Source organism: Pinus tabuliformis, chromosome 3_1 (genome assembly GCF_031772625.1).
Source record: "Pinus tabuliformis cultivar Carrire ecotype Pingquan chromosome 3_1, CPIR1, whole genome shotgun sequence".
NCBI classification, from domain to species: domain Eukaryota; kingdom Viridiplantae; phylum Streptophyta; class Pinopsida; order Pinales; family Pinaceae; genus Pinus; species Pinus tabuliformis.
The window spans coordinates 401,863,098-401,888,152 of NC_142301.1; the positions used below are offsets into that span (position 1 = coordinate 401,863,098).

At 37.0% G+C, this 25,055-nt stretch overlaps 1 protein-coding gene and 2 pseudogenes across 1 annotated transcript; 1 reads left to right on the forward strand and 2 right to left on the reverse strand.

Annotated features, from left to right (window-relative positions):
• The first annotated feature begins 1,511 nt into the window (after window positions 1-1,511).
• Window positions 1,512-2,575, forward strand: LOC149187426 (uncharacterized). The gene is made up of 2 exons (XM_089412810.1): window positions 1,512-1,905; window positions 2,056-2,575. The coding sequence occupies exons 1-2, from the start codon at window positions 1,603-1,605 to the stop codon at window positions 2,437-2,439; spliced, it is 687 nt and encodes a 228-aa protein (XP_089268936.1). The 5' UTR covers window positions 1,512-1,602; the 3' UTR covers window positions 2,440-2,575.
• Window positions 2,576-16,729: 14,154 nt separating this feature from the next.
• Window positions 16,730-17,389, reverse strand: LOC149187427 (protein DMR6-LIKE OXYGENASE 2 pseudogene; annotated as a pseudogene).
• Window positions 17,390-18,760: 1,371 nt separating this feature from the next.
• Window positions 18,761-19,480, reverse strand: LOC149187428 (protein DMR6-LIKE OXYGENASE 1 pseudogene; annotated as a pseudogene).
• Between the last annotated feature and the right edge of the window lie 5,575 nt (window positions 19,481-25,055).

Sequence of the window (25,055 nt, forward strand, 5' to 3'; positions counted from 1 at the left end):
ATAAGCATAGACAAAAATTGAGGATTACACGGACCCCAAAATGGTTGAATTACTCTAGATTTAAACCAGAGAAAATTATTTTAAACTAATTATCACTAAACTAATAAAACTCTCAAAATTCCAAATCCGTTAACATGATTTAACCAAAATGGATATAACTACACATTATAATAGTAAATATGTTATATGAGTTAACATGATTACCATATATGATTTTTCCATATACACATCCAACTCCCCTCAAAGTCTATAAACGTGTGTATTCAAAATCTTAAAGAACTCAATATTTCATAATAATAGAAAACACATTGAAATAATTTACAATTTTCTTAGCACATTAGTTAAAGCAAAGATTAGGGAAGAGTGCATTTTCCAAGTTTTATTTGTATCAGAAACACATTCAATTTATGAGATATAGATTAGTTGGTTTGAGTGGGGTTTAATCCCCACTAGGTTTTAGGTTCAAAGTTTATGGGGAGAGGTTGAGGATGGAAGCCACTTATGGGAGATTAAACTATCACAAGGGGTGTACAAGCTCCATCAAGCTTCATGTGTAGATCATTCTTTAATCTTGGTGATAACATCTCCCTAGTGGGTAGATCATTCTTCCATTCACTAAACGAGCTAGCCTCGACTTAGGCTTAACCCAATCCTGGTGATATCATCCCCTAATGTGTATATTGTTCTTTAATCTTGGCAATATTATCTCCTACTATATAAATCACTTCAATCCTAGTGATAACATCCCCTAATAAAAAAATCATTTTTTCATCCATTAAACAAATTAATTTCAACCTAATTACATTAACTAAATCCATTAAAGCAATTAATTTATATTCTAAAATATATAATTATTAAAAAATTAGTGAGAATAATTTCCTTTTAAACCCTTATACCTTAGAAAGCTATATTGGCACTTCGCTTTGTCCTTGATATCATTAAAATTAAAAGTGATAATAGTATACTTATACCATACCTTTTATATTTTAAATTTTGAAAGTAAGATAGGTATATGTGTTTATAATGATAACAATGAATGAAATACCTTTTACTCATCAATACAGTTTCAACTTCCACTCACATGTTATAAAGTTAATTAAAATGTTTAATTTCGTTAGAAGGGAATTTAATAGACGGTTTGGATTCGAAATACCATCTCTTAACGAAAGTCAGGGAACTTTCACTCTGAAGTTTCAAGTATCCAAAATACACGGTTATCCACCGACCAAAATCTGAAAGTTCCCTGAAAAGCCCTTCTTGCGGCCGGATACCGCGTACTACGCGGCTACGCCAACAAGGCCCCGGTCTCCGAAAACACACACTAGTCCGTGGACGGTGTGCACTGTGCAGTACTTATTAAACACGTGCTCGATTGTAATATTCTCACGTGTGATTCTTTTTCTACTCGCTTCATATAAAATACTTCAACATTTCTTGTCCCTGTCGCAGTCAAAGGAGCGTCATCCTCACAATATACCGAAATCGTGTGTGTGAGGTATGACACGCTTCAAGGCACTTCAGATCACAATATATAACACCACTCGCTCATCAGTTGGTTGTATGCTCTGAGTATCAAGCGGCCTCAGTCTTGGAGAATTAATCATGGCTTCCGATTGCCTCTTTTCGCATTCCTTTCCTGCAAGCACAACAGTGTATTCAAACGTTTCACAATGTGATCGGCAGGTCGACTGCCAAGTTACTACTTCCAGAAAGCGTCCGTCTGAAGTAGATTTAGCTAACTTGCAGGAATATAATGATCTTCAAGAAAAAGTATGGCAAGATGTGGATCGTATGATGAAATTTTCTAGTAAAGAAAGCCAAATATATGCAGAACAATTGCGCAGGAAACGAATGAAATCTTTGTGTACACAACTGGAATCTCTGTTGCCCGCTTCTCCTGCCAAGGTAATTACACCATTACACAACTTCCAGGACTCATACTGTCCGTCAAGGTATTAGATTGTATGTAAAAATGTTTTTTTTCTTTTCACTACGAAAAAAATGTGTAAAAATGTTTAATAGTAAATTATTTTCTGTTTGTTGATGTTGATCCAGCTTGACAGATGCGGATTATTTGAGGAAACCATCAATTACATTAGGAAGCTCGAGGAGAATATGCATCAACTGAAGAGAAAGAGGGACCATCTGCTGGCAATCCAATCTGGGAAAATAGCAAACGAAAACATGGAGATTAAAATTGCCGTGGAGTTTTATGGGAGGGAAGCAATTATTAACATCACTAGCCAAAGAGGGCCGAGATGTATGTGGAGGATTCTGGAGGAACTTGAAAATCATGGTGTAGATGTAGAGTCCTCACAGTTTTTTACAGGAGAATTCTTCGTGCTTGTATCTTTCCATGGCAAGTTCAGAGACCACATTTCCCAAAATCCTTCTCAGATCCAGACTTCTCTGGAATGTAAACTTAAATTAACTTATTAACCCTGATGCTGAAAATTATATTCGGAGCGTTGGAGATTGGTTTGTTGTGATGCTCATCCCTGGTATAACTTGTTGCAAATTACTTTCATTTCACATCTGCTTTCCATAATGTCATTTGTATAACTTAATTCTGAGAATTTTTATAACGTAATTCTGAATATGATGAGCAGTGGTTTTTGTGGAAACCTTGTTGACAGCAACCATAATTCTCCATAAGGAGAGGGATAATTTCTTAAAAAAAAAAAAAACAGTTTGGTTTTTTTAATTTACTTTAATTAAAATGAGGATGATGATGTTTATTTTTAGTATGAAATAAGGTAGTTTATATGATATTAGATAGATGGTGATTGGGTGTTTTTTAAGATATTTTTTAATGTGAAATCATCTATTAAAACATTTCTTAATGTGAAGTAACCTGTTCAATATCCCGCCCCAATTAAAATGATATATTAGACACAATAAAGTCACTTGTTTAATTCCCAAATTAAAATGATATATTAAACCTAATCAAAATATAATTTTACCAAACTTAAAAAAACATCAAAAAAATATTTAAATGTAATATCGTTTAGTTTAATTCAGGAAAAATGGAACGAGGGAAAAAAATAATTTAAACAGAAGGTATTTAATTGACGGAGAATTGGTTTGAATGTTTAACATTGAATTCTGTCGACAACGTTATATTATTTATTATTTGATTGGTATATTATTAATTATAATTATGATCAACGTTAATTATATAAATTATTTTTGGATTTAACTTGAATAGTTTTCTATCACTGTAACTGCTCCTTTATTTAAATAATCAATATATTATTGAAAGATTTTAATTTTATTATAAATGTTAGATGGTTATTGTTATTGATAATGTCGACTCATTTATATGTATTTGCAGTTTTAATGCTTCAAGTAATATTGCAGGGCCGAGATCATGTGACCAAGACTCTAACAAATATTTATTTCTGAGAGAAAAAGGCTGGGAAGAAGGTCTGTTAACACGGACTTCCTGGATAAAGTGCTGGAGTATCAAGCAGATCATGACGACGAGGAGTTTAGCGATCTTGTCATCGTCGATTTCCTCTTTGCACTTCTCTTGGCAGGATATGATACCACTTCCATCGCAATGACCATGGCTGTTTAGTATCTCACAGAGAATCCCAAAGCTCTTCAACAACTGAGGGTAAGTTCCAAATTTTGTTTCAGTCTCATCAGTCCTGTCTATTATTATTGCAAATATCATAATAGTGTGGATATAATTCAATGATAGATGTGCAGACCTAAGTTAATATGGACTGATAAAAAAATTTGAAGCATAATTTTCTAAAAGATAATTAAGATAAAGTTTGCATATTTTTTGACAAATTTATATTAATTTTACCGTTACAATTCATATACAAAAATTAATTTTGTAAACAAGAAAACTGTATGGATTACATGTCTGGATCAAAATAACCTTTTTAAACTGTATATTGTGCAAAGAGAACACAAAGCTATCCTTCTCGCTAAAAAACAGAAACAGGAAAAGATGTTAAACTGGGAGGACTACAAATCCATGGAATTTACACGAAGTGTAATGATCTTTAGATCCTGACCATTTCAGATTTATTTGAGGTTCACTGGCATATTAAAAAGTTCCTCCTAACCTTTGTGTGCGTTGAAACAGGTGATAAAAGAGACATTGCGCCTGTCAAACGTAGGACCCTTTTTGTTTCGAGAATGTGTACAGGACACAGAAATCAAAGGTAGAATAGTACAAAGTCAATTCAATTTTTTGAAGTTTGAAACAAAAGTCGCTTTTTAAGTTTGAAAAGGGGCTTTTTAATTTCTTCGAGGTTTCCACTGTTTTTTGAGGAGGAGGTTCAGGAATGCTTGGAACTTGGTTAACTGTGTGAAGCGGAGTCTAGGTGTCATATCCCTATTTGCAACTACCCTGAGTAAAAAGTAATTCTAAATTAAAAAAACTTACGAATCAATTGTTGAACTGATTCTTGAATCAGTTATTGAACCGATTCTTGATTCCTGTAAAATGGAACGAGGGGATGCTGGTCTGGAGAAAAAGAGCGTGAGGACAGAGAGAGGAAAAATTAATCTTGCTCCAAGAGGAGGAAAGAAAAAGAAGAAAAAGGAAGGTTAAGTCTGGTTAGGACCAGATAACCTGGCACAAGGAGTGCACAAATCCTGTTGAGGGCTGGAGGCCTGCAGGATGGCTCGGGGGGAGAATTCCGTCTGAGGGATGGATCTCATGGCTGGGAGAAGAGCAGAAATTAAGCTCAGGTGACCTTCTGTTTGAACAAAAACCATTCCTGACAGAGGAAATCAGGTACGGTTCCAAACTGGTAGTCCCTGATAGAAAAAAAAAAAAAAAAAATGAAAATGTATTAAAGTTGCAGTAACTTGAATAGGAAAAGACGGTTGTTTTTCCTAGATACTGTTAAAAGAATGTACCTTGTGAACTTGAGGTAGAAAACTGTTAGTTAATGGACAGACGGGGATAATACTCGGGTCAAGTAAAGGTTACAGAGTTTGTGTAAGGCTGTATAGGAGTAGGTAGCTTGAGTCTGAGCACTGGTTACAAGTAACCGTCTCGATTCATTTCCATTAACAGAGTTCTTCCGTTCGACAGAAAAATAATGCATTTAGAACGTAACATCGCAGACCAAAAGACTGAATCCCGAGTCTAGATTTGGGAAAGATCATTAACATCCAGACTTAGCACTCTGAGCTAAAAAGCCGACTGCGGTTGGAAACGGTTCCGAATAATGGAGTAGTTAATAACAAAAAACAGACATTAACCTGTGCAAAACTACTTAATGACTCTGTGTAGAGAGTATTCTTAAACAGGCGAACTTATAAAACAAAGAATAGTTATATTCTTCCAAATATTTACTATCGGGTCACGGTATTCACTGCATAAAAAGACTCCAACAAAGAACCTGTGACAAGGTCTTAACCGTGCACTGGTGGAATGCAAACAAGTGAAAGAACTGTGTGATGTTGTACAGGCAAGACAGTGGTGTTAAATGTACGTTACACATTGCATGTAGCCCAGAAAAAGAAACATTTAAGCCAACCCGAGAACTGAAGTAAATAACTGTGAGAGATGATTTAATCATAGCAGAGAACCTGTGCATGCACACGGTGATGGGTATTATTCTTAGTATGGCCGAAAGGCGATGCATGCAAATAAAATTACAAACCCTCATATTAAACAGATGAACTGTAAAAAGTTATGCATGAAAGCCCGCGGGATTCCTTAAGGAAAGGGCTTGAGCGTTCAGACGCTGAACAGCCACCGAGACATATCATGTAGAATGATAGTATGCAACCTTAGAAGTTGCAGAGAGCGTGAGCTGAAAACTGTCAACATAACCCAGTAACACCGAGGCGGAGGCCGCGTGCGAGCAAGTAATGCCATAGTAAAATATAACCCACATATCTATTTGCAAAATCGGCAACCAAATGAAAATTCCATTAAAACACAGGAAATGCCCGAAGGTTTAATGTCTATGTACTGTTGCAAATACTAGCAGCTTCGACGGAGCACTGTCCAAATATAAATATATCATTACATTCAAAAGGGGGTCAAGCCCCATAAAACTAAACGGGTTCTGATCTTAAACCCCAAATATTATATGGACCATACAATCAATATCAAGTTGTTACAGGACGGCCTGATAATTAATAGTAAAGATTGAACATACACGACAGAGCCGGAGGCTGTCTACAAGCGTAAATCTCGCAAGAGAGGATTCTCCGTCGTATGCAGCGAAGGCAGCTGTAAGGGTTTCCCACAGGGAATAACCGACAATGGAAGCAAGGAATCCGTGCTGAAACAATAAAGATTCATACCAAATTATATGTGACAGCTTTAGACTGAAACCTCTAATCACTATAAACCAGGGCAGGGTACGAAAAGTCATAACATACCCGTGTAATACCGGTGAGATGCGCCGCTGGAGAGAATGCCATAGATCGATCTGCAGCGTAGCAGGTTGCAGCTATACAAACCCGACAAGGAAACTATGAGAAAACTGTAAGCGTTACCTCCGGGTTAACAAAAACTTCAAAACTTAACCAAGGACTGTCAACTAAATTTACCTGCAAGGATTCGATGCTGAGCAGGAGGACAAACCCTGGAGGGTTGTAGTCTGGAAGCACAAGGGAGTTGGTATCGAATCGTGGAAGGAACATCGAACCAGGTCCGCAAAGGCCGTGGCACCAAATGAAGACAATGGCAAACTGAATTCACTTAAAAGTCTTAGTAAAACCCTTGACAATTTCCAACCCTCCGATCACCAAACTTGATCTGAGCCGTCGAGGTAAGGCGGGAGCCTGTGGCGATAAAACCAAAGTCCGCAATCCCAAAGCATCACGTGGCTGGTGAAACCAGGTCATGCCACCTGCCCTGGAAGTACTGCCGCTTTTATGGTAGGATGAGTTGTCAACAGGCACTGCGGCGGGACATCAAGTCCACACCATTAACCATTGGAAAATATCTCGAGCAGATTGTCATGGGTAGAGTAAATCCAAAGTATGGGATATATTAACTTTGTGATGTATGTATATAGAAAGGCAGATCGAATATGTATATCCGTAAACAGTTGTGCATATATACATTAAGACACTCAGGCTTATGTATATGTTTAATAACTGCTCATGCTTATGTAAACGTTTTGATAATTGAAAAATAAAGGTAAAGTGCACTTGTAGGCATATAGATTGGCATGGTTATGGGTATAATGATTGGAAAGTCATATGAGCGTTATGTTTAGGTAAGTTGATATGTATAACTCTTAAAAAAAAAATTTATGGATATATGGATGGGGACGTGACAAATGGTATCAGAGCTAAAGGTTGCAGTACTGGCGCCTTTGGGAATTGGTAAGTGGAAAGGTTATTGAGGTACGCCATCAGTAGGCATTAACTCAGGTACGAGTTTAATCATTCACACATTCATTTATGAGGTACACTACTTTTGGCATTAGGTGTGACTCACGTTCATAACGTTAAATTCCTGATGAGGATAAAAGACAATGAAACTTTTGTCACACCGAAGAACAATATTGAGTACTCATTACACTTAAGCACGATATTGAACACTCATTGACGAAAGTGACAATCAACTACCAAGTTTGATTTGCAAATATGGCAATAACAATGATGTATTTAAGGAACAAATTGAAGTTACAATGAACAAAACTTAGGGGAACATCCTTGAATAGGATGAAAAAATTGTTAAAAAAAGGACATTAGAAGAACCCTTTAGATATTGAAAGCATGCAATGAGTCAAGCAGCGAGACTTAATTGGCATAACTAACTTTAGAATCAGTCTTGTCATGGATGCATGAAGACGATTGGTGGTTGAGATTGGTTAGTGTTGTATGACTAACCCATAGAACTTATATGCATTAATTCAATTGAACTAAGATTGTTACAGTTCGTAACCAAGTGAAGGTTGATTGATGTCGCATGCATGAAATGTGTGTATGAAGATTTTATTTTTGTTACTCTCTCGGTGCTATAGTCCAGTTGTGCACGAGAAGAGTTCTTAATTTTATTCACCATGAGAATGCATGATGAATAGTATATGCTTATGTCTTAATAGATTTAATGATGATTACCCTCTAATCAAGTGAAATCCATTAGCATGGTATGTGTTTATCATTACTTGTTGAGAGATAAAAACCATTGGAGCCTTAATGATGGTTGAATTTATCTCTACCATGGGAATGATGGATTTCTTATGCATGTTGCTTTCCAGTGAGAACTTAATTGGAGAGGCATGTTCGGTGGGTAACATTTCTAGGATCCATTCATGGTATAATTACATATGATAATTACTCATAAATAGACTACCTGTGTTAACACAGTTGTCGGTAAATTCTAACTACCTTCCCCAGCTATAGATGCTTCCAAAGGAAAAGGAAGCAAGGAGAAGGAAGAAGACCGTGCTGTAGGGACAGACGGAGATGGGAAAAGAAATCGCTAAGCCTGGTGATGACCAGATAGAGCAAGCTTGGGTATCAGAATCTTGCAGAAAACTCTAAGTCTAGAAATGACTAGATAGTGCTTGATGTGCATGTGAGTATTCCCTTGACCATGCTTAAGGAGTTGGAAAATGATAACTATAGTGTATTGATGTTAATGATTTTCGTAATGCTTCTTTGAAGTCATTGTTCTGAAATGGACACATAGTACTGTTATGATAGATGTTGCATCTAGCATCAAGTGGTAACTCTGGTGCGTGTGTGACACTTAGGAGATTATGCTTCTAATCGCATAAAGTAGAGCCATTGCTTTCGGTAAGGGTGGTTTAACTTGTTAGTTATGCATGTTGATCCAAGGATAAGATGAGTGTCTTGTCCCCTTTCTTGAAGAACACATATGAATGTTTTACATGATTTCTTAGTAGAGAAAGTATTTGAATGCATGCAATAAAAGAATGGTTCTTTTATAGATTTTCTTGGTAAAGAAAATGGGATAAGGCATGCAGTTAAAGATTGACTGTTTATATGTTTTCTTATGATAATACTTGCAGTAAAAGAATTGGTTATTTTATATGCTTCTTAGTGAAAAGAATAGGTAGTTCCTCCTAGTCGGACTACATGTGAGTTTTGTGAGAGAAATGTTTGTCTCTCGTTGTTTTTCTTGGAATAAAATCCTTGCTAAATATAGCCAAAGTATCTTCTTGAGAGAAGAGGATGAGGCATATAAATGTCCTGAGGACATAGCATGGAAGGTGGTCAAGTTTTCTTGAATTAAAATATGTATCTTTATTGATAAAAGCTTCTTGGAAAATATATGTATATATATATATATATATGTGTGTGTGTGTGTGTGTGTGTGTGTGTTAGTTGCATTATGATTCTAGTTAGTTCTAAGCTCTAGTGAAATGATTATGCATTAGATGCATGAAAAAGTTAGCTACAGATGTGCTTCTAGGCACATAGATATTCATTTCTAACTTTTTCGAAGAAAGAGTATATTATATATATACATAAATATAGTTTTACCCTAAACGAGTGTGCATACTTCATGTATGAAGATAAAGGATTTTATGAGAATTCTTGAAAATGGAAATAGAGGTTCTTTCCTTTAAAGACACATTAGAATAGTGTTCATACAAGAACCAAAAAGTCTTACTTGTTTCATGAAAGGAACTATGTACATTAAAGTAAAATAATTGTGTTAGGAGAACACATGTTGCATATTGGTAGCTATTTTGACTTTGGAATTATGAGTCTGTGTGTACTTAGAAAAAGTGGTCATGTTAGCTTCCTTGAAATAATAATCTCTTGGAGAGATTGTCGTGTTGGATGAGCTGTGTTGATTGCTTGATTTTGATGCATAAAGGTTAAGTAAACCTTGTTTGGTATCTTGATTTTTATGCCGAAAGATAGATACCTTTAATAATTTCTTGGAAGGGAATCTTGAGAAATCCTCACATCGGAAGATAGAGAAATGAGGATTAAAATGACTTCCTTTAAGAAAGAGGTATGTGGTTTGTCGTATGAAATGATGGTGGTCTTCTAGTGAAGGGAATAAGTGTTGCATACATTAAAGAAGGGCTTATAGGATAAGCAATAGTATGCACAAAGAATAGTCATTGTGACATAAGAGTTATGTTCTTATGTTCTTATATGTTAGAGAAATTATGTTTAATTACACTAACAATGCATGACTAAAGCTAGCCATAGTAAACGTAAGATAATACTCCATTAATGATGATTTGAATTGGAACAACAGACTATGGCAAAATTGGGAATGATGAGAGTATTAACTCAACTGTTGTTGACATTTATACATTAATGAGTATTTGCATATGCTTTATACATGACAATATGGTATGCATGAACATTCTTGGAAATGGAATACGTGTTAACTGATGCATATTTGTAACTAACGTTGCTGATGGAATTAAGTAGTAGTAGCTTAATGGCAACAAGAAAACTCATCACATAAATTGCTGCAATATGAAATGCAATTATAAATGAGAAAGAATGATGTTATACGATATGCATGAATTATGTTATTTGGAAAATTTGCATGCATACAACATGTATGATGGCTAAGTTTCCCATCAATCTTGATGTTGTGGACCCATGACGAGGGATAAGTGTAAATGCATGGTGTACATGCATGTTTATTTTGTAATGATAATGATTATATGATCCATTGTGTAATTACTTTGGGAAAGAGTAATAAAAGAGAAATTTAACATGCCAGACAATGCAGATAGTTGGGTTGATGACAGTTACCTGCCCGGAGGGGTTGATGGTACTTGTCTGCCCGGATTGTGAAAGGCTGGAATGCCTTGGGTTGATGACAGTTACCTGCCCAGAGGGGTTGATGGTACTTGTCTGCCCGGATTGTGAAAGGCTGGAATGCCTTGGGTTGATGGCAATTACCTGCCTGGAGGGGTTGATGGTACTTGTCTGCCCGGAGTTGGGTTGATGGCAGCTACTTGCCCGGAGGGGTTGATGGTACTTGTCTGCCCAGATTCCCTCTCCCTGGAATTCTTGAGCTGGTTGGCCAGTGGAATTCCATGTTAGACCTGGTAAGGTCTCTATCAAAGAAATTATCTGGATGTGAAAATGACTCGAGTTGGTTGTGAGAACCAATTGCCATGGATTGGGAATTCTTTAGTCCATTGTGGACTCATGGCTAAAGGAATTTTACATATAGATGTGTAAAATATGTTATGCACCTTTAATAAGAAATGAGCTTAGTGCTCAATAAAGAATAAATGGAATCTTATTTCCTTTATTGTGTTATTAATGTTGTGAACATCTTAGTGGGAGCTAAGACAATTCTTGCTTAATGCAGTGATTGACTGTTTTGAGGATTAGAGGGCTAGGTGCTCTTTTGGTACTTCTCGAAGTACTTCACGAATGTCTTTAGTGAGAATTCGTTCAGTGTGCAGTGATTCATCATTTGATGATTAGTGTTAGTGCTCTTTAAGTACTTGTAAAAGTACTGTGATTTAGAAAGCATCTAACATTGCATAATTGATTGCTAGTCAAAAGTATCTCATTTGACTCAAAATATAGTGACTAATGTGGCTGAATTTGTTAGTCATATATTACAGGAACTATTTACCATGGAAGGTTGAAGAATTGTCCAACCTCAATCAAAAGGCTTACATGAAAGTATTCATGATTTTCAAAGCATAAGATGGTAAGCTATGGTAAGTGACACAGAATTGTTTATTATGGATGAATAAGGGCCAGGTGGTGGCAAGCATATTTTGCAATTACGAATGCTTATGACTATTGATGCTTATAACTAATGATATTTCTTATGATTATATCATTACTGTTTCGGGTATTATCATTAATTGGAATGAAATCTTGGATTCCAAAGAGGAAGGATCATCATTGTGTATGGATTAGATGATTATACCTTGAATACAATCTAAAGTTCCAACAAGAAATGAACACCGAGGACGGTGTTCCTGTTAAGGGGGGGAGTATGTCATATCCCTATTTGCAACTACCCTGAGTAAAAAGTAATTCTAAATTAAAAAAACTTACGAATCAATTGTTGAACTGATTCTTGAATCAGTTATTGAACCGATTCTTGATTCCTGTAAAATGGAACGAGGGGATGCTGGTCTGGAGAAAAAGAGCGTGAGGACAGAGAGAGGAAAAATTAATCTTGCTCCAAGAGGAGGAAAGAAAAAGAAGAAAAAGGAAGGTTAAGTCTGGTTAGGACCAGATAACCTGGCACAAGGAGTGCACAAATCCTGTTGAGGGCTGGAGGCCTGCAGGATGGCTCGGGGGGAGAATTCCGTCTGAGGGATTGATCTCATGGCTGGGAGGAGAGCAGAAATTAAGCTCAGGTGACCTTCTGTTTGAACAAAAACCATTCCTGACAGAGGAAATCAGGTACGGTTCCAAACTGGTAGTCCCTGATAGAAAAAAAAAAAAAAAATGAAAATGTATTAAAGTTGCAGTAACTTGAATAGGAAAAGACGGTTGTTTTTCCTAGATACTGTTAAAAGAATGTACCTTGTGAACTTGAGGTAGAAAACTGTTAGTTAATGGACAGACGGGGATAATACCCGGGTCAAGTAAAGGTTACAGAGTTTGTGTAAGGCTGTATAGGAGTAGGTAGCCTGAGTCTGAGCACTGGTTACAAGTAACCGTCTCGATTCATTTCCATTAACAGAGTTCTTCCGTTCGACAGAAAAATAATGCATTTAGAACGTAACATCGCAGACCAAAAGACTGAATCCCGAGTCTAGATTTGGGAAAGATCATTAACATCCAGACTTAGCACTCTGAGCTAAAAAGCCGACTGCGGTTGGAAACAGTTCCGAATAATGGAGTAGTTAATAACAAAAACAGACATTAACCTGTGCAAAACTACTTAATGACTCTGTGTAGAGAGTATTCTTAAACGGGCGAACTTATAAAACAAAGAATAGTTATATTCTTCCAAATATTTACTATCGGGTCACGGTATTCACTGCATAAAAAGACTCCAACAAAGAACCTGTGCCAAGGTCTTAACCGTGCACTGGTGGAATGCAAACAAGTGAAAGAACTGTGTGATGTTGTACAGGCAGGACAGTGGTGTTAAATGTACGTTACACATTGCATGTAGCCCAGAAAAAGAAACATTTAAGCCAACCCGAGAACTGAAGTAAATAATTGTGAGAGATGATTTAATCATAGCAGAGAACCTGTGCATGCACACGGTGATGGGTATTATTCTTAGTATGGTCGAAAGGCGATGCATGCAAATAAAATTACAAACCCTCATATTAAACAGATGAACTGTAAAAAGTTATGCATGAAAGCCCGCGGGATTCCTTAAGGAAAGGGCTTGAGCGTTCAGACGCTGAACAGCCACCGAGACATATCATGTAGAATGATAGTATGCAACCTTAGAAGTTGTAGAGAGCGTGAGCTGAAAATTGTCAACATAACCCAGTAACACCGAGGCAGAGGCCGCGTGCGAGCAAGTAATGCCATAGTAAAATATAACCCACATATCTATTTGCAAAATCGGCAACCAAATGAAAATTCCATTAAAACACAGGAAATGCCCGAAGGCTTAATGTCTATGTACTGTTGCAAATACTAGCAACTTCGACGGAGCACTGTCCAAATATAAATATATCATTACATTCAAAAGGGGGTCAAGCCCCATAAAACTAAACGGGTTCTGATCTTAAACCCCAAATATTATATGGACCATACAATCAATATCAAGTTGTTACAGGACGGCCTGATAATTAATAGTAAAGATTGAACATACACGACAGAGCCGGAGGCTGTCTACAAGCGTAAATCTCGCAAGAGAGGATTCTCCGTCGTATGCAGCGAAGGCAGCTGTAAGGGTTTCCCACAGGGAATAACCGACAATGGAAGCAAGGAATCTGTGCTGAAACAATAAAGATTCATACCAAATTATATGTGACAGCTTTAGACTGAAACCTCTAATCACTATAAACCAGGGCATGGTACGAAAAGTCATAACATACCCATGTAATACCGGTGAGATGCGCCGCTGGAGAGAATGCCATAGATCGATCTGCAGCGTAGCAGGTTGCAGCGATACAAACTCGACAAGGAAACTATGAGAAAACTGTAAGCGTTACCTCCGGGTTAACAAAAACTTCAAAACTTAACCAAGGACTGTCAACTAAATTTACCTGCGAGGATTCGATGCTGAGCAGGAGGACAAACCCTGGAGGGTTGCAGTCTGGAAGCACAAGGGAGTTGGTATCGAATCGTGGAAGGAACATCGAACCAGGTCCGCAAAGGCCGCGGCACCAAATGAAGACAATGACAAACTGAATTCACTTAAAAGTCTTAGTAAAACCCTTGACAATTTCCAACCCTCTGATCACCAAACTTGATCTGAGCCGTCGAGGTAAGGCGGGAGCCTGTGGCGATAAAACCAAAGTCCGCAATCCCAAAGCATCACGTGGCTGGTGAAACCAGGTCATGCCACCTGCCCTGGAAGTACTGCCGCTTTTATGGTAGGATGAGTTGTCAACAGGCACTGCGGCGGGACATCAAGTCCACACCATTAACCATTGGAAAATATCTCGAGCAGATTGTCATGGGTAGAGTAAATCCAAAGTATGGGATATATTAACTCTGTGATGTATGTATATAGAAAGGCAGATCGAATATGTATATCCGTAAACAGTTGTGCATATATACATTAAGACACTCAGGCTTATGTATATGTTTAATAATTGCTCATGCTTATGTAAACGTTTTGATAATTGAAAAATAAAGGTAAAGTGCACTTGTAGGCATATAGATTGGCATGGTTATGGGTATAATGATTGGAAAGTCATATGAGCGTTATGTTTAGGTAAGTTGATATGTATAACTTTTAAAAAAAAAAATTATGGATATATGGATGGGGACGTGACACTAGGGCGATCAGATTCTACGAGATACCCTAGCCTTTTCAGGTTATCCTTCTCTTTTTTAAAATATTGAACAGGTGATCAATTCCTCATCAGGGTTTGTTTTGGTTTTTCTATTTCTCTTTTTTACAAAAGAATTTATAAGAATCTCAGACATACTCATCAGGGTCTGTTTTCATTTGTATCTCTTACGGTTTATTTCAGAAGGCTTGTGTAGAACCTTGCCTTCAAAATTCAATATGTTTTAACTATTTCGCTACAGAAATAACAACTGGGACTACAGTAAGTGGTTTCTTGAGCAACATTCTGGGGTTTATCCTGCTATAATATTTGCTTCTTGTGTTTGAGATTTATAAGGTCAGTTCATGGTATAATGATTTGAGGGCGAACTAATCTTTGCAATAACCATATAATTGTTTTTTTCATACGCAGCATATAGCATGAGCAGTTAGAGATCCAGCAGCATAACCACTAGAATCAATGCAAGCATAACTTCTGTTAGATCGATAGCAGTTTCACGAAATAGTTTTGGTTTCTGATGTCACATAGACACTTTTTTTTGGTTCAACTATTCTGTAATGGTCCCCTGCATAAGGGGGTTGGGTTTTTAAGTCAGGTCTCTCTATCATAGGGTTTGTTCTGCGACTGCCATACTTGTCATTAATGTTGTGTAATGGGTTTCTGCATGTTCTGTTTCGAATCGATACTTCTGTAACATTGGGCTGGTTCTGTTGTTTGAGCACTAAATGCGTTCACATAAGGCACATGTCAAAGCATGTCAATGCTCTCGTACACGCAATTGGCCAATTAGTTACCTAATGGTAGATAGGTCAATGCTGTTTTGTGTTCTAATTTAGGCTAGACCAATGGTTTTTTGATAGTTGAGAGTAGGTTTAAATGTGCAAAGATTGGAATTGAAAATAAAATTATGTTCAATAGTTAAAACTATGTGATCATCTTAACTATGTAATCATCTTTTATTCATCCAGAGGGCAACGGGGTTATTGGATGGTCCAGTGATAGTGATAATGTTGATAATGGCTCCCTTAAATCAAATTCAACAACAAATTTCATTCACCGTTGTTCTCTGCATATTCAATTTTGAAATGGTCCAACACTATCTTATTCTTTAATTCCTGGCTCCAGAAAATTCTCATGAATTCTCCAAACTTATATCCTTTGTACCAAGTTGGATGCTATTCATCAACCAGGGACGCTGCAAGGGCAATGAAGGCATCCTCCGAGGGACCATAAAACGTAGCAATTGATATATGTGCAGCAGATGCATTCGTTACTGCTCGATGTTCCACACTTCTGAAACTCCCATTGCTCACAACCTGACAAATTATTAGCATTAATAATAACATTGTCAAATTCCCATTGCTCACAACCTGATAAATTATTAGCATTAGCATTAGCATTAACAATAACATTGTCAAATTTTCAGGAGGAAATAAAGTATTGGATCTGCTCTTGCTCTTGTTAAAGACCTGTAGTTGATCTCCCATATTAACAACGAAAGCGTTGGGTATGGGTTCTACAGCAACCCACTTTCCATTTCTGAGTACTTGCAGACCACTGACCTCGCCTTGCATTAAAATAGTGATGCCACGTGCATCTGAATGGTGTGGTGTGCCAAGAGTAATATCCGGTTTCAGGCATGGAGGATAGTACATTATATCCATGAGTTGGGTGTGTTTTCCGAAGATTCTATCCAAGTAACTGGAATCGAGCCCTAGAGCTTCAGAAACGACAGCCAACAGCCTTAAAATCAGAGCTCTCACCTTCATAGCTTAGTTTCCTGTGATCTCTCTGTATAAAAGCATATGCAAGATAAGTACTTGCTGTTGTTGCAATATCGTTCCTCCAGAGTTTGGACTTATTTTAGTTACCCTCTATTGAATCTGGCATGCTCGGTCTTCCACGAGCATTTCGAAGAATTCTTTGGCAATTTCCATCATGCTTTTCATGGTTCCTTTTGGTACGCCATGGTTCACTATCTGCACTCACTTAGATCAACCAGAAGATATGTGGCCATAAAAAATAATAGTGCATACCCTCAGATATGAAACTTGAACCAGCCACTAGATCTTATTAACACATCAGACTGACATTAAAAATATAGATTAAATAATCCTACAACTCTGAAAGTAATAGCTTCAAAAACTTCAAGAATAGAAAACTGATAAGAAATATTCTAGAATATCCATGGCAAGATTAATTTGTAACATAGGGCCTTTTTGGTGTGCGTAGAGGAGAATCCAGAGATATTAAAAGAAAAGCACTGGCAAGAGAAGGGGGATTAAAGTATGATGTACCTGGAAAAAGCCATCTTCCACGCATGCATGGCGGATTTCTTCAACTACCCTTGTTCTATTGGGGCCATCCAGGTCTTGGAGATCCACCACCGGAATGCTCTCAGAGTAAGACACCTCAGACTGGTGGGGGCATTCACTGGGAGGCAGGATATATCTATATTGAACTTGAAGATGATTTATTCCATTGGACAACAGCTTTTCGACAGCATTCACATCCTGGGTCAGGACTTCTTCCATTGTAGACGACATATTTCTTTCTCGAGTGCTGTAAAATTGGCAGTGGCACCTACCTATTGCTGTGAAAAACTAAGCTTCGACTCGCACACCAGAAATAGGATATCGGATGATGGGCAAAAGAAGAGTGAACATTTAAGTGCGTGCGTGTAGATCTCTGCAAATGAATTGAAAAGACATCCCCATGTTAAAGTTTCCAATATACACTATACAATTTTACTACTATTTTTTACTCTCTTTCTTTTAATTTTCAAAATCGAAAGAGAGGATGAATTGCGTTTAATAAATAGCAAAAGAATTTAAAAGAATAATTATAAATTCTGATTATGTCGTTCAAATTCACGGCAAGAGCCAATTGGCATCGTTTTCAATTTTCTGAATGTGCTACGCATGGCTGTAGCGGTGCACAAGTTAGCCCAAGTAGTGAAGATTTCACAAGAGTTGCAGGCTTTGGAAGACAAGTCAGAGTGGAAAATGAGAATCCTTACAAGGTCTGGGCCATCCCCATAATGTACAAAGTTCGAATTTTAGGCTATATCAATGGTTTTGTTAGGGTTTTTGAGGGGTTTCGGTGGATTTTATTTTTGTTTATTTGCTTCTTTGGGTTTCTTCAAAGACCATGTAATAATCCTGTTGATGGTAGAGCTATATGCTGGTAACTGTCCCTGGGCTTGGTATTTGATGTTCTGTAAACTTGTCTGCTTTTTGATCTGGATCTCTGTTGCTCTCGATGAGCTCTCTGTTGATCTCTGTAATTGCAATCTGAATATGCACTATACGGTTTTACTATCTCATTGTTATGGTTTCTTCCGTAAGTATTTTTAAAAATGACACGTTTCACGAAATAGTTTTGGTTTCTGGTGTCACATAGACACTTTTTTTGGGTTCAACTATTTTGTAATGGTCCCCTGCATAAGGGGGTTGGGTTTTTATGTCAGGTCTCTGTATCGTAGGGTTTGTTCTGTGACTGCCGTACTTGTCATTAATGTTGTGTAATGGGTTTCTGCATGTTTTGTTTCGAATCGATACTTTGGTAACATTGGGCTGGTTCTACTGTTTGAGCACTAAATGCCTTCACATAAGGCACATGTCAAAGCATGTCAATGCTCTCGTACACGCAATTGGCCAATTAGTTTCCTAGCGGTAGATAGGTCGGTGCTGTTTTGTGTTGTAATTTAGGCTAGACCAGTGGTTTTTTGATGGTTGAGAGTAGGTTTAAATGTGCAAAGATTGGAACTGAAAATAAAATATGTTCAATAGTTAAAACTATGTAATCATCTTTTATTCATCCAAAGGGAAACAGGGTTATTGGATGGTCGAGTGATAGTGATAATGTTGATAATGGCTTCCTTAAATCAAATTCAACAACAAATTTCATTCACCGTTGTTCTCTGTATATTCGATTTTGAAATGGTCCAACACTGTCTTATTCTTTAATTCCTGGCTCCAGAAAATTCTCATGAATTCTCCAAACTTATATCCTTTGTACTGAGCCGGATGCTGTTCATCAACCAGGGACGCTGCAGGGGCAATGAAGGCATCATCCGAGGGGCCATAAAACGTAGGAATTGATATACGTGCAGCAGATGCATTTGTTACTGCTCGATGTTCCACACTTCTGAATCTACCATTGCTCACAACCTGACAAATTATTAGCATTAATAATAACATTGTCAAATTCCCATTGTTCACAACCTGATAAATTATTAGCATTAGCATTAGCATTAACAATAACATTGTCAAATTTTCAGGAGGAAATAAAGTATTGGATCTGCTCTTGCTCTTGTTAAAGACCTGTAGTTGATCTCCCATATTAACAACGAAAGCATTGGGTATGGGTTCTACAGCAACCAACTTTCCATTTCTGAGTACTTGCAGACCACTAACCTCGCCTTGCATTAAAATAGTGATGCCACGTGCATCTGAATGGTGTGGTGTGCCAAGAGTAATATCTGGTTTCAGGCATGGAGGATAGTACATTATATCCATGAGTTGGGTGTGTTTTTCGAAGATTTTGTCTAAGTAACTAGAATCGAGACCTAGAGCTTCAAAAATGGCAGCCAGCAGCCTTAAAATCAGAGCTCTCACTTTCATAGCGTAGTTGCCTGCGATCTCTCTGTATAAAAGCATATGCAAGATAAGTACTTCTTGTTGTTGCAATATCGTTCCTCCAGAGTTTGGACTTCTTTTATTTACCCTCTATTGAATCTGGCATGCTCGGTCTTCCACGGGAATTTCGAAGAATTCTTTGGCAATTTCCATCATGCTTTTCATGGTTCCTTCTAGTACACCATGTTTCACTATCTGCACTCACTTAGATCAACCAGAAGATATGTGGCCATAAAAAATAATAGTACATACCCTCAGATATGAAACTTGAACCAGTCACTAGATCTTATTAACACATCAGACTGACATTAAAAATATAGATTAAATAATCCTACAACTCTGAAAGTAATAGCCTCAAAAACGTCAGGAATAGAAAACTGATAAGAAATATTCTAGAATATCCATGGCAAGCTTAATTTGTAACATAGGGCATTTTTGGTGTGCATAGAGGATAATCCAGAGATATTAAAAGAAAAGCACTAGCAAGAGAAGGGGGATCGAAGTATGATGTACCTGGAAAAATCCATCTTCCTCGCACGCATGGCGGATTTCTTCAACTACCCTTGTTCTGTTGGGGCCATCCAGGTCCTAGAGATCCACCACCAGAATGCTCTCAGAGTAAGACACCTCAGAAAGGTGGGGGCGTTCATTGGGAGGCAGGATATATTTATCTTGAACTTGAAGATGATTTATTCCATTGGACAACAGCTTTTCGATAGCATTCACATCCTGGGTCAGGACTTCTTCCATTGTAGATGGCATATTTCTTTCTCTTGTGCTGTAAAATTGGCAGTGGCACCTACCTATTGCTGTGAAAAACTAAACTTCGATTCGCACACCAGAAATAGGATATCAAATGATGGGCAAAAGAAGAGTGAACATTTAAGTGCGTGCGTGTAGATCTCTGCAAATGAATTGAAAAGACATCCCCATGTTAAAGTTTTCAATATACACTATACAGTTTTACTACTATTTTTTACTCTCTTTCTTTTAATTTTCAGAATTGAAAGAGAGGATGAATTACATTTAATGAATAGCAAAAGAATTTAAAAGAAGAATTATAAATTCTGGTTATGTTGTTCAAATTCACAGCAAGAGCACTTTGGCATCATTTTCGATTTTCTGAATGTGCTATGCATGGCTATCGCAGTGCACAAGTTAGCCCAAGCAGTGAAGATTTCACAAGAGTTGTAGGCTTTGGAAGACAAGTCAGAGTGGAAAATGAGAATCCTTACAAGGTCTGGGCCATCCCCATAATGTACAAAGTTCAGAATTTTAGGCTATATCAGTGGTTTTGTTAGGGTTTTTGAGGGGTTTCGGTGGATTTTATTTTTGTTTATTTGCTTCTTTGGATTTCTTCAAAGACCATGTAATAATCCTGTTGATGGTAGAGCTATATGCTGGTAACTGTCCCTGGGCTTGGTATTTGATGTTCTGTAAACTAGTCTGCTTTTTGATCTCGATCTCTGTTGCTCTCGATGAGCTCTCTGTTGATCTCTTTAATTGCAATCTGAATATGCACTATACGGTTTTACTATCTCATCGTTATGGTTTCTTCCGTAAGTGTTTTTAAAAATGACACGTTTCACGAAATGGTTTTGGTTTCTGATGTCACATAGACACTTTTTTTTTGTTCAACTATTCTGTAATGGTCCCCTGCATAAGGGGGTTGGGTTTTTATGTCAGGGCTGTGTATCATAGTGTTTTTTCTGCCACTGCCATACTTGTCATTAATGTTGTGTAATGGGTTTCTGCATGTTATATTTCGAATCGATACTTATGTAACATTGGGCAGGTTCTGCTATTTGAGCACTAAATACATTCACATAAGGTACATGTCAAAGCATGTCAATGCTCTCATACACACAATTGGCCAATTAGTTGCCTAACGGTAGATAGGTCGGTGTTGTTTTGTGTTGTAATCTAGGCTAGACCAGTGGTTTTTTTATGGTTGAGAGTAGGTTTAAATGTGCAAAGATTGGAATTGAAAATAAAATTATGTTCAATAGTTAAAACTATGTAATCATATTTTATTCATCTAGAGGGCAACGATTTTATTGGATGGTCCAGTGATAGTGATAATGTTGATAATGGCTCCCTTAAATCAAATTCAACAACAAATTTCATTCACCGTTGTTCTCTGCATATTCGATTTTGAAATGGTCCAACACTGTCTTATTCTTTAATTCCTGGCTCCAGAAAATTCTCATGAATTCTCCAAACTTATATCCTTTGTACCGAGCCGAATGTTGTTCATCAACCAAGGATGCTGTAGGGGTAATGAAGGCGATGCATGGTCGATTTCTTCAACTACCCTTGTTCTGTTAGGTCCATCCAGGTCCTGGAGATCCACCACCGGAATGCTCTCAGAGTAAGACACCTCAGACAGGTGGGGGCATTCACTGGGAGGCAGGATATATTTATCTTGAACTTGAAGATGATTTATTCCATTGGACAGTAGCTTTTCGACAGCATTCACATCCTGGGTCATGACATCTTCCATTGTAGACGGCATATTTCTTTCTCGAGTGCTCTAAAATTGGCAGTGGCACCTACCTATTGCAGTGCAAAACTAAGCTTCGATTCGCACACCAGAAATAGGATATCGGATGATGGGAAAAATAAGAGTGAACATTTAAGTGCGTGCGTGCAGATCTCTACAAATGAATTGAAAAGACATCCCCATGTTAAAGTTTTAAATATACACTATACAGTTTTACTACTATTTTTTACTCTTTCTTTTAATTTTCAGAATCGAAAGAGAGGATGAACTACGTTTAATAAATAGCAAAAGAGTTTAAAAGAAGAATTACAAATTCTGGTTATGTTGTTCAAATTCACGGCAAGAGCCAATTGGCATCATTTTCGATTTTCTGAATGTGCTATGCATGGCTGTAGCGGTGCACAAGTTAGCCCAAGCAGTGAAGCTTTCACAAGAGTTGTAGGCTTTGGAAGACAAGTCAGAGTGGAAAATGAGAATCCTTACAAGGTCTGGGCCATCCCCATAATGTACAAAGTTCAGAATTTTAGGCTATATCAGTGGTTTTGTTAGGGTTTTTGAGGGGTTTCAGTGGATTTTATTTTTGTTTATTTGCTTCTTTGGATTTCTTCAAAGACCATGTAATAATCCTGTTGATGGTAGAGCTATATGCTGGTAACTGTCCCTGGGCTTGGTATTTGATGTTCTGTAAACTAGTCTACTTTTTTGGCTTGGTATTCGATGTTCTGTAAACTAGTCTGCTTTTTGATCTGGACCTCTGTTGATCTCGATTAGCTCTCTGTTGATCTCTTTAATTGCAATCTGAATATGCACTATACAGTTTTACTATCTCATCGTTATGGTTTCTTCCGTAAGTGTTTTTAAAAATGACAAGTTTCACGAAATAGTTTTGGTTTCTGATGTCACATAGACACTTTTTTTTGGTTCAACTATTCTGTAATGGTCCCTTGCATAAGGGGGTTGGGTTTTTATGTCAGGTCTCTGTATCATCGGGTTTGTTCTGCGACTTCCATACTTGTCATTAATGTTGTGTAATGGGTTTCTGCATGTTCAGGTTTGAATCGATACTTCTGTAACGTTGGGTTGGTTCTACTGTTTGAGCACTAAATGCGTTCACTTGGCCAATTAGTTGCCTAACGGTAGATAGGTCGGTGCTGTTTTGTGTTGTAATTTAGGCTAGACTAGTGGTTTTTTTATGGTTGAGAGTAGGTTTAAATGTGCAAATATTGGAATTTTAGGCTATCTAAGCGGTTTTGTGATTAGACCCATCTCCAGTATCTCATGGCAACTCAAGCTCAAGCCTCAGCAAGCAACCATCAAGAGCATTCTGAGTCTTTCTCCACCCCCAGTTAAAATGCCACTCAGTTCCTGCTGCGTTAGCTCTTTTAAGTCATTCTCTTTCCTCTCCATTTTCAATTACAAGCCCACCTTCAATCGCATAAAACATTCATACTCTGTCAGTGAATGTACACCCGATTCAATAACCCACAACTTCAACACCTTTTAGATCACCTTCAAAAACCTGGGTATTTCTCAGTTGATATATGCACAACACAAAAACAACATTCTCAAGGATGTGGGTAAGCAAACTCTGTCAATGGCATCCATGCTCTTGTTCACCTCTCTGATTCAGCAAGTCCAATTGACACCATCTTTAGCAATTACCCAAATCTTGAACTCAGACTTTCAATCCAACATGGCCTCAAAAGAGCCAGAGGCATACAAACATTAAGACCTTAAATTATTTACAAAATGTAGGCCACCGTTATACCATTTAATGGGAGAATAATGAGTACCCATCAACATCATTACCATAGGTTTCTCCCATAAAATGGTTTTGGGGTCAATGTCAATAGTGAAAATATCATCTACATAATAATCAACATTTTTTATATCCGCTTCTCATGGGATTGAATTTGAAGAGCCACACTTGATTCTTTAAGACAATTTAAGTACATATAGGTTATAGTTCTAATGTTATAGTTAATGTGTTAGGTATTAAAGTTTATGTCTTGTAACATTTTAGGAGTTACAATGTGTTTATGATGAGAGTGTACTAGGGGTCATAATTTTTAGAATTCATTGTGTTAAAAATCATATTGCACTATGGTTTACTTAATAATAGAGTTATTCCCTTAAGGATTATAAGGTAATAAATGCCATTTTTTCTTAATGGTAATAGTGGTTAGAAGTTGCATTTTAGAAGGGTTTGCAATTCTCCAAGAGTGATCAAAGTATATTATGGTTTATATGTGATATGGGACATATAAGTATTTTGACTTTCATAATAGTTTTTGGTTAAGACACATTGTATTTGATATTATAGTGACCATAGTGGTGAAAGGTTACATTAATAAAGGGAAAAAATTAGTGGGGCTAATATATAGTGCAATATATATGAATATCTAATAATAAATTCATTATAAGTATTTTTATTCTTCATGAAAGTATTATTTTGTTGTATTTGCATTCTTCAATTTATGCCTTATGGCGTTTCCTTTGCAACATCTAGTGCAAATGCTAGTTATAAATGTTAGATGGTCATTGTTATTGATAATATCGACTCATTTATATGTATAATAAATTTGTTTTTTTTTTTTTCACAATATTTGGGTTGGAATTTTCAACTTTTTAATCGACTGTGTTGAGATTGCAATTTATAAAGATGCAATGACGATTGTTATCACACTCGACACGTTTGAAATTAAGCCAATTTACTCGACAGGTTTTAAATTAAGTCAATTTACGCGATCTAATCGACTTTGAACCTTCATTTTCAATATTATTTTATATTTACTAGTGCGTGTGCTTAAAACCATAATTTAATGTTTTATTATGTTTCACTTTTCAATTGGTGTTTTTTTTTCCCATATAATAGTAAAGAAAGGTCATGGATTTCTTCTTAAGATAATTTTATTTCAGTTATCATTTTATCTTGATCACTTCTAGAATTCTAATTCATTGAAGCTCATGATTAAGGGAAACAAATGATTATCATTACTTTAATCGTTAACATGCATCACTCAAGGCATTAATTGAAAAAGATTTTTATTGTTAATT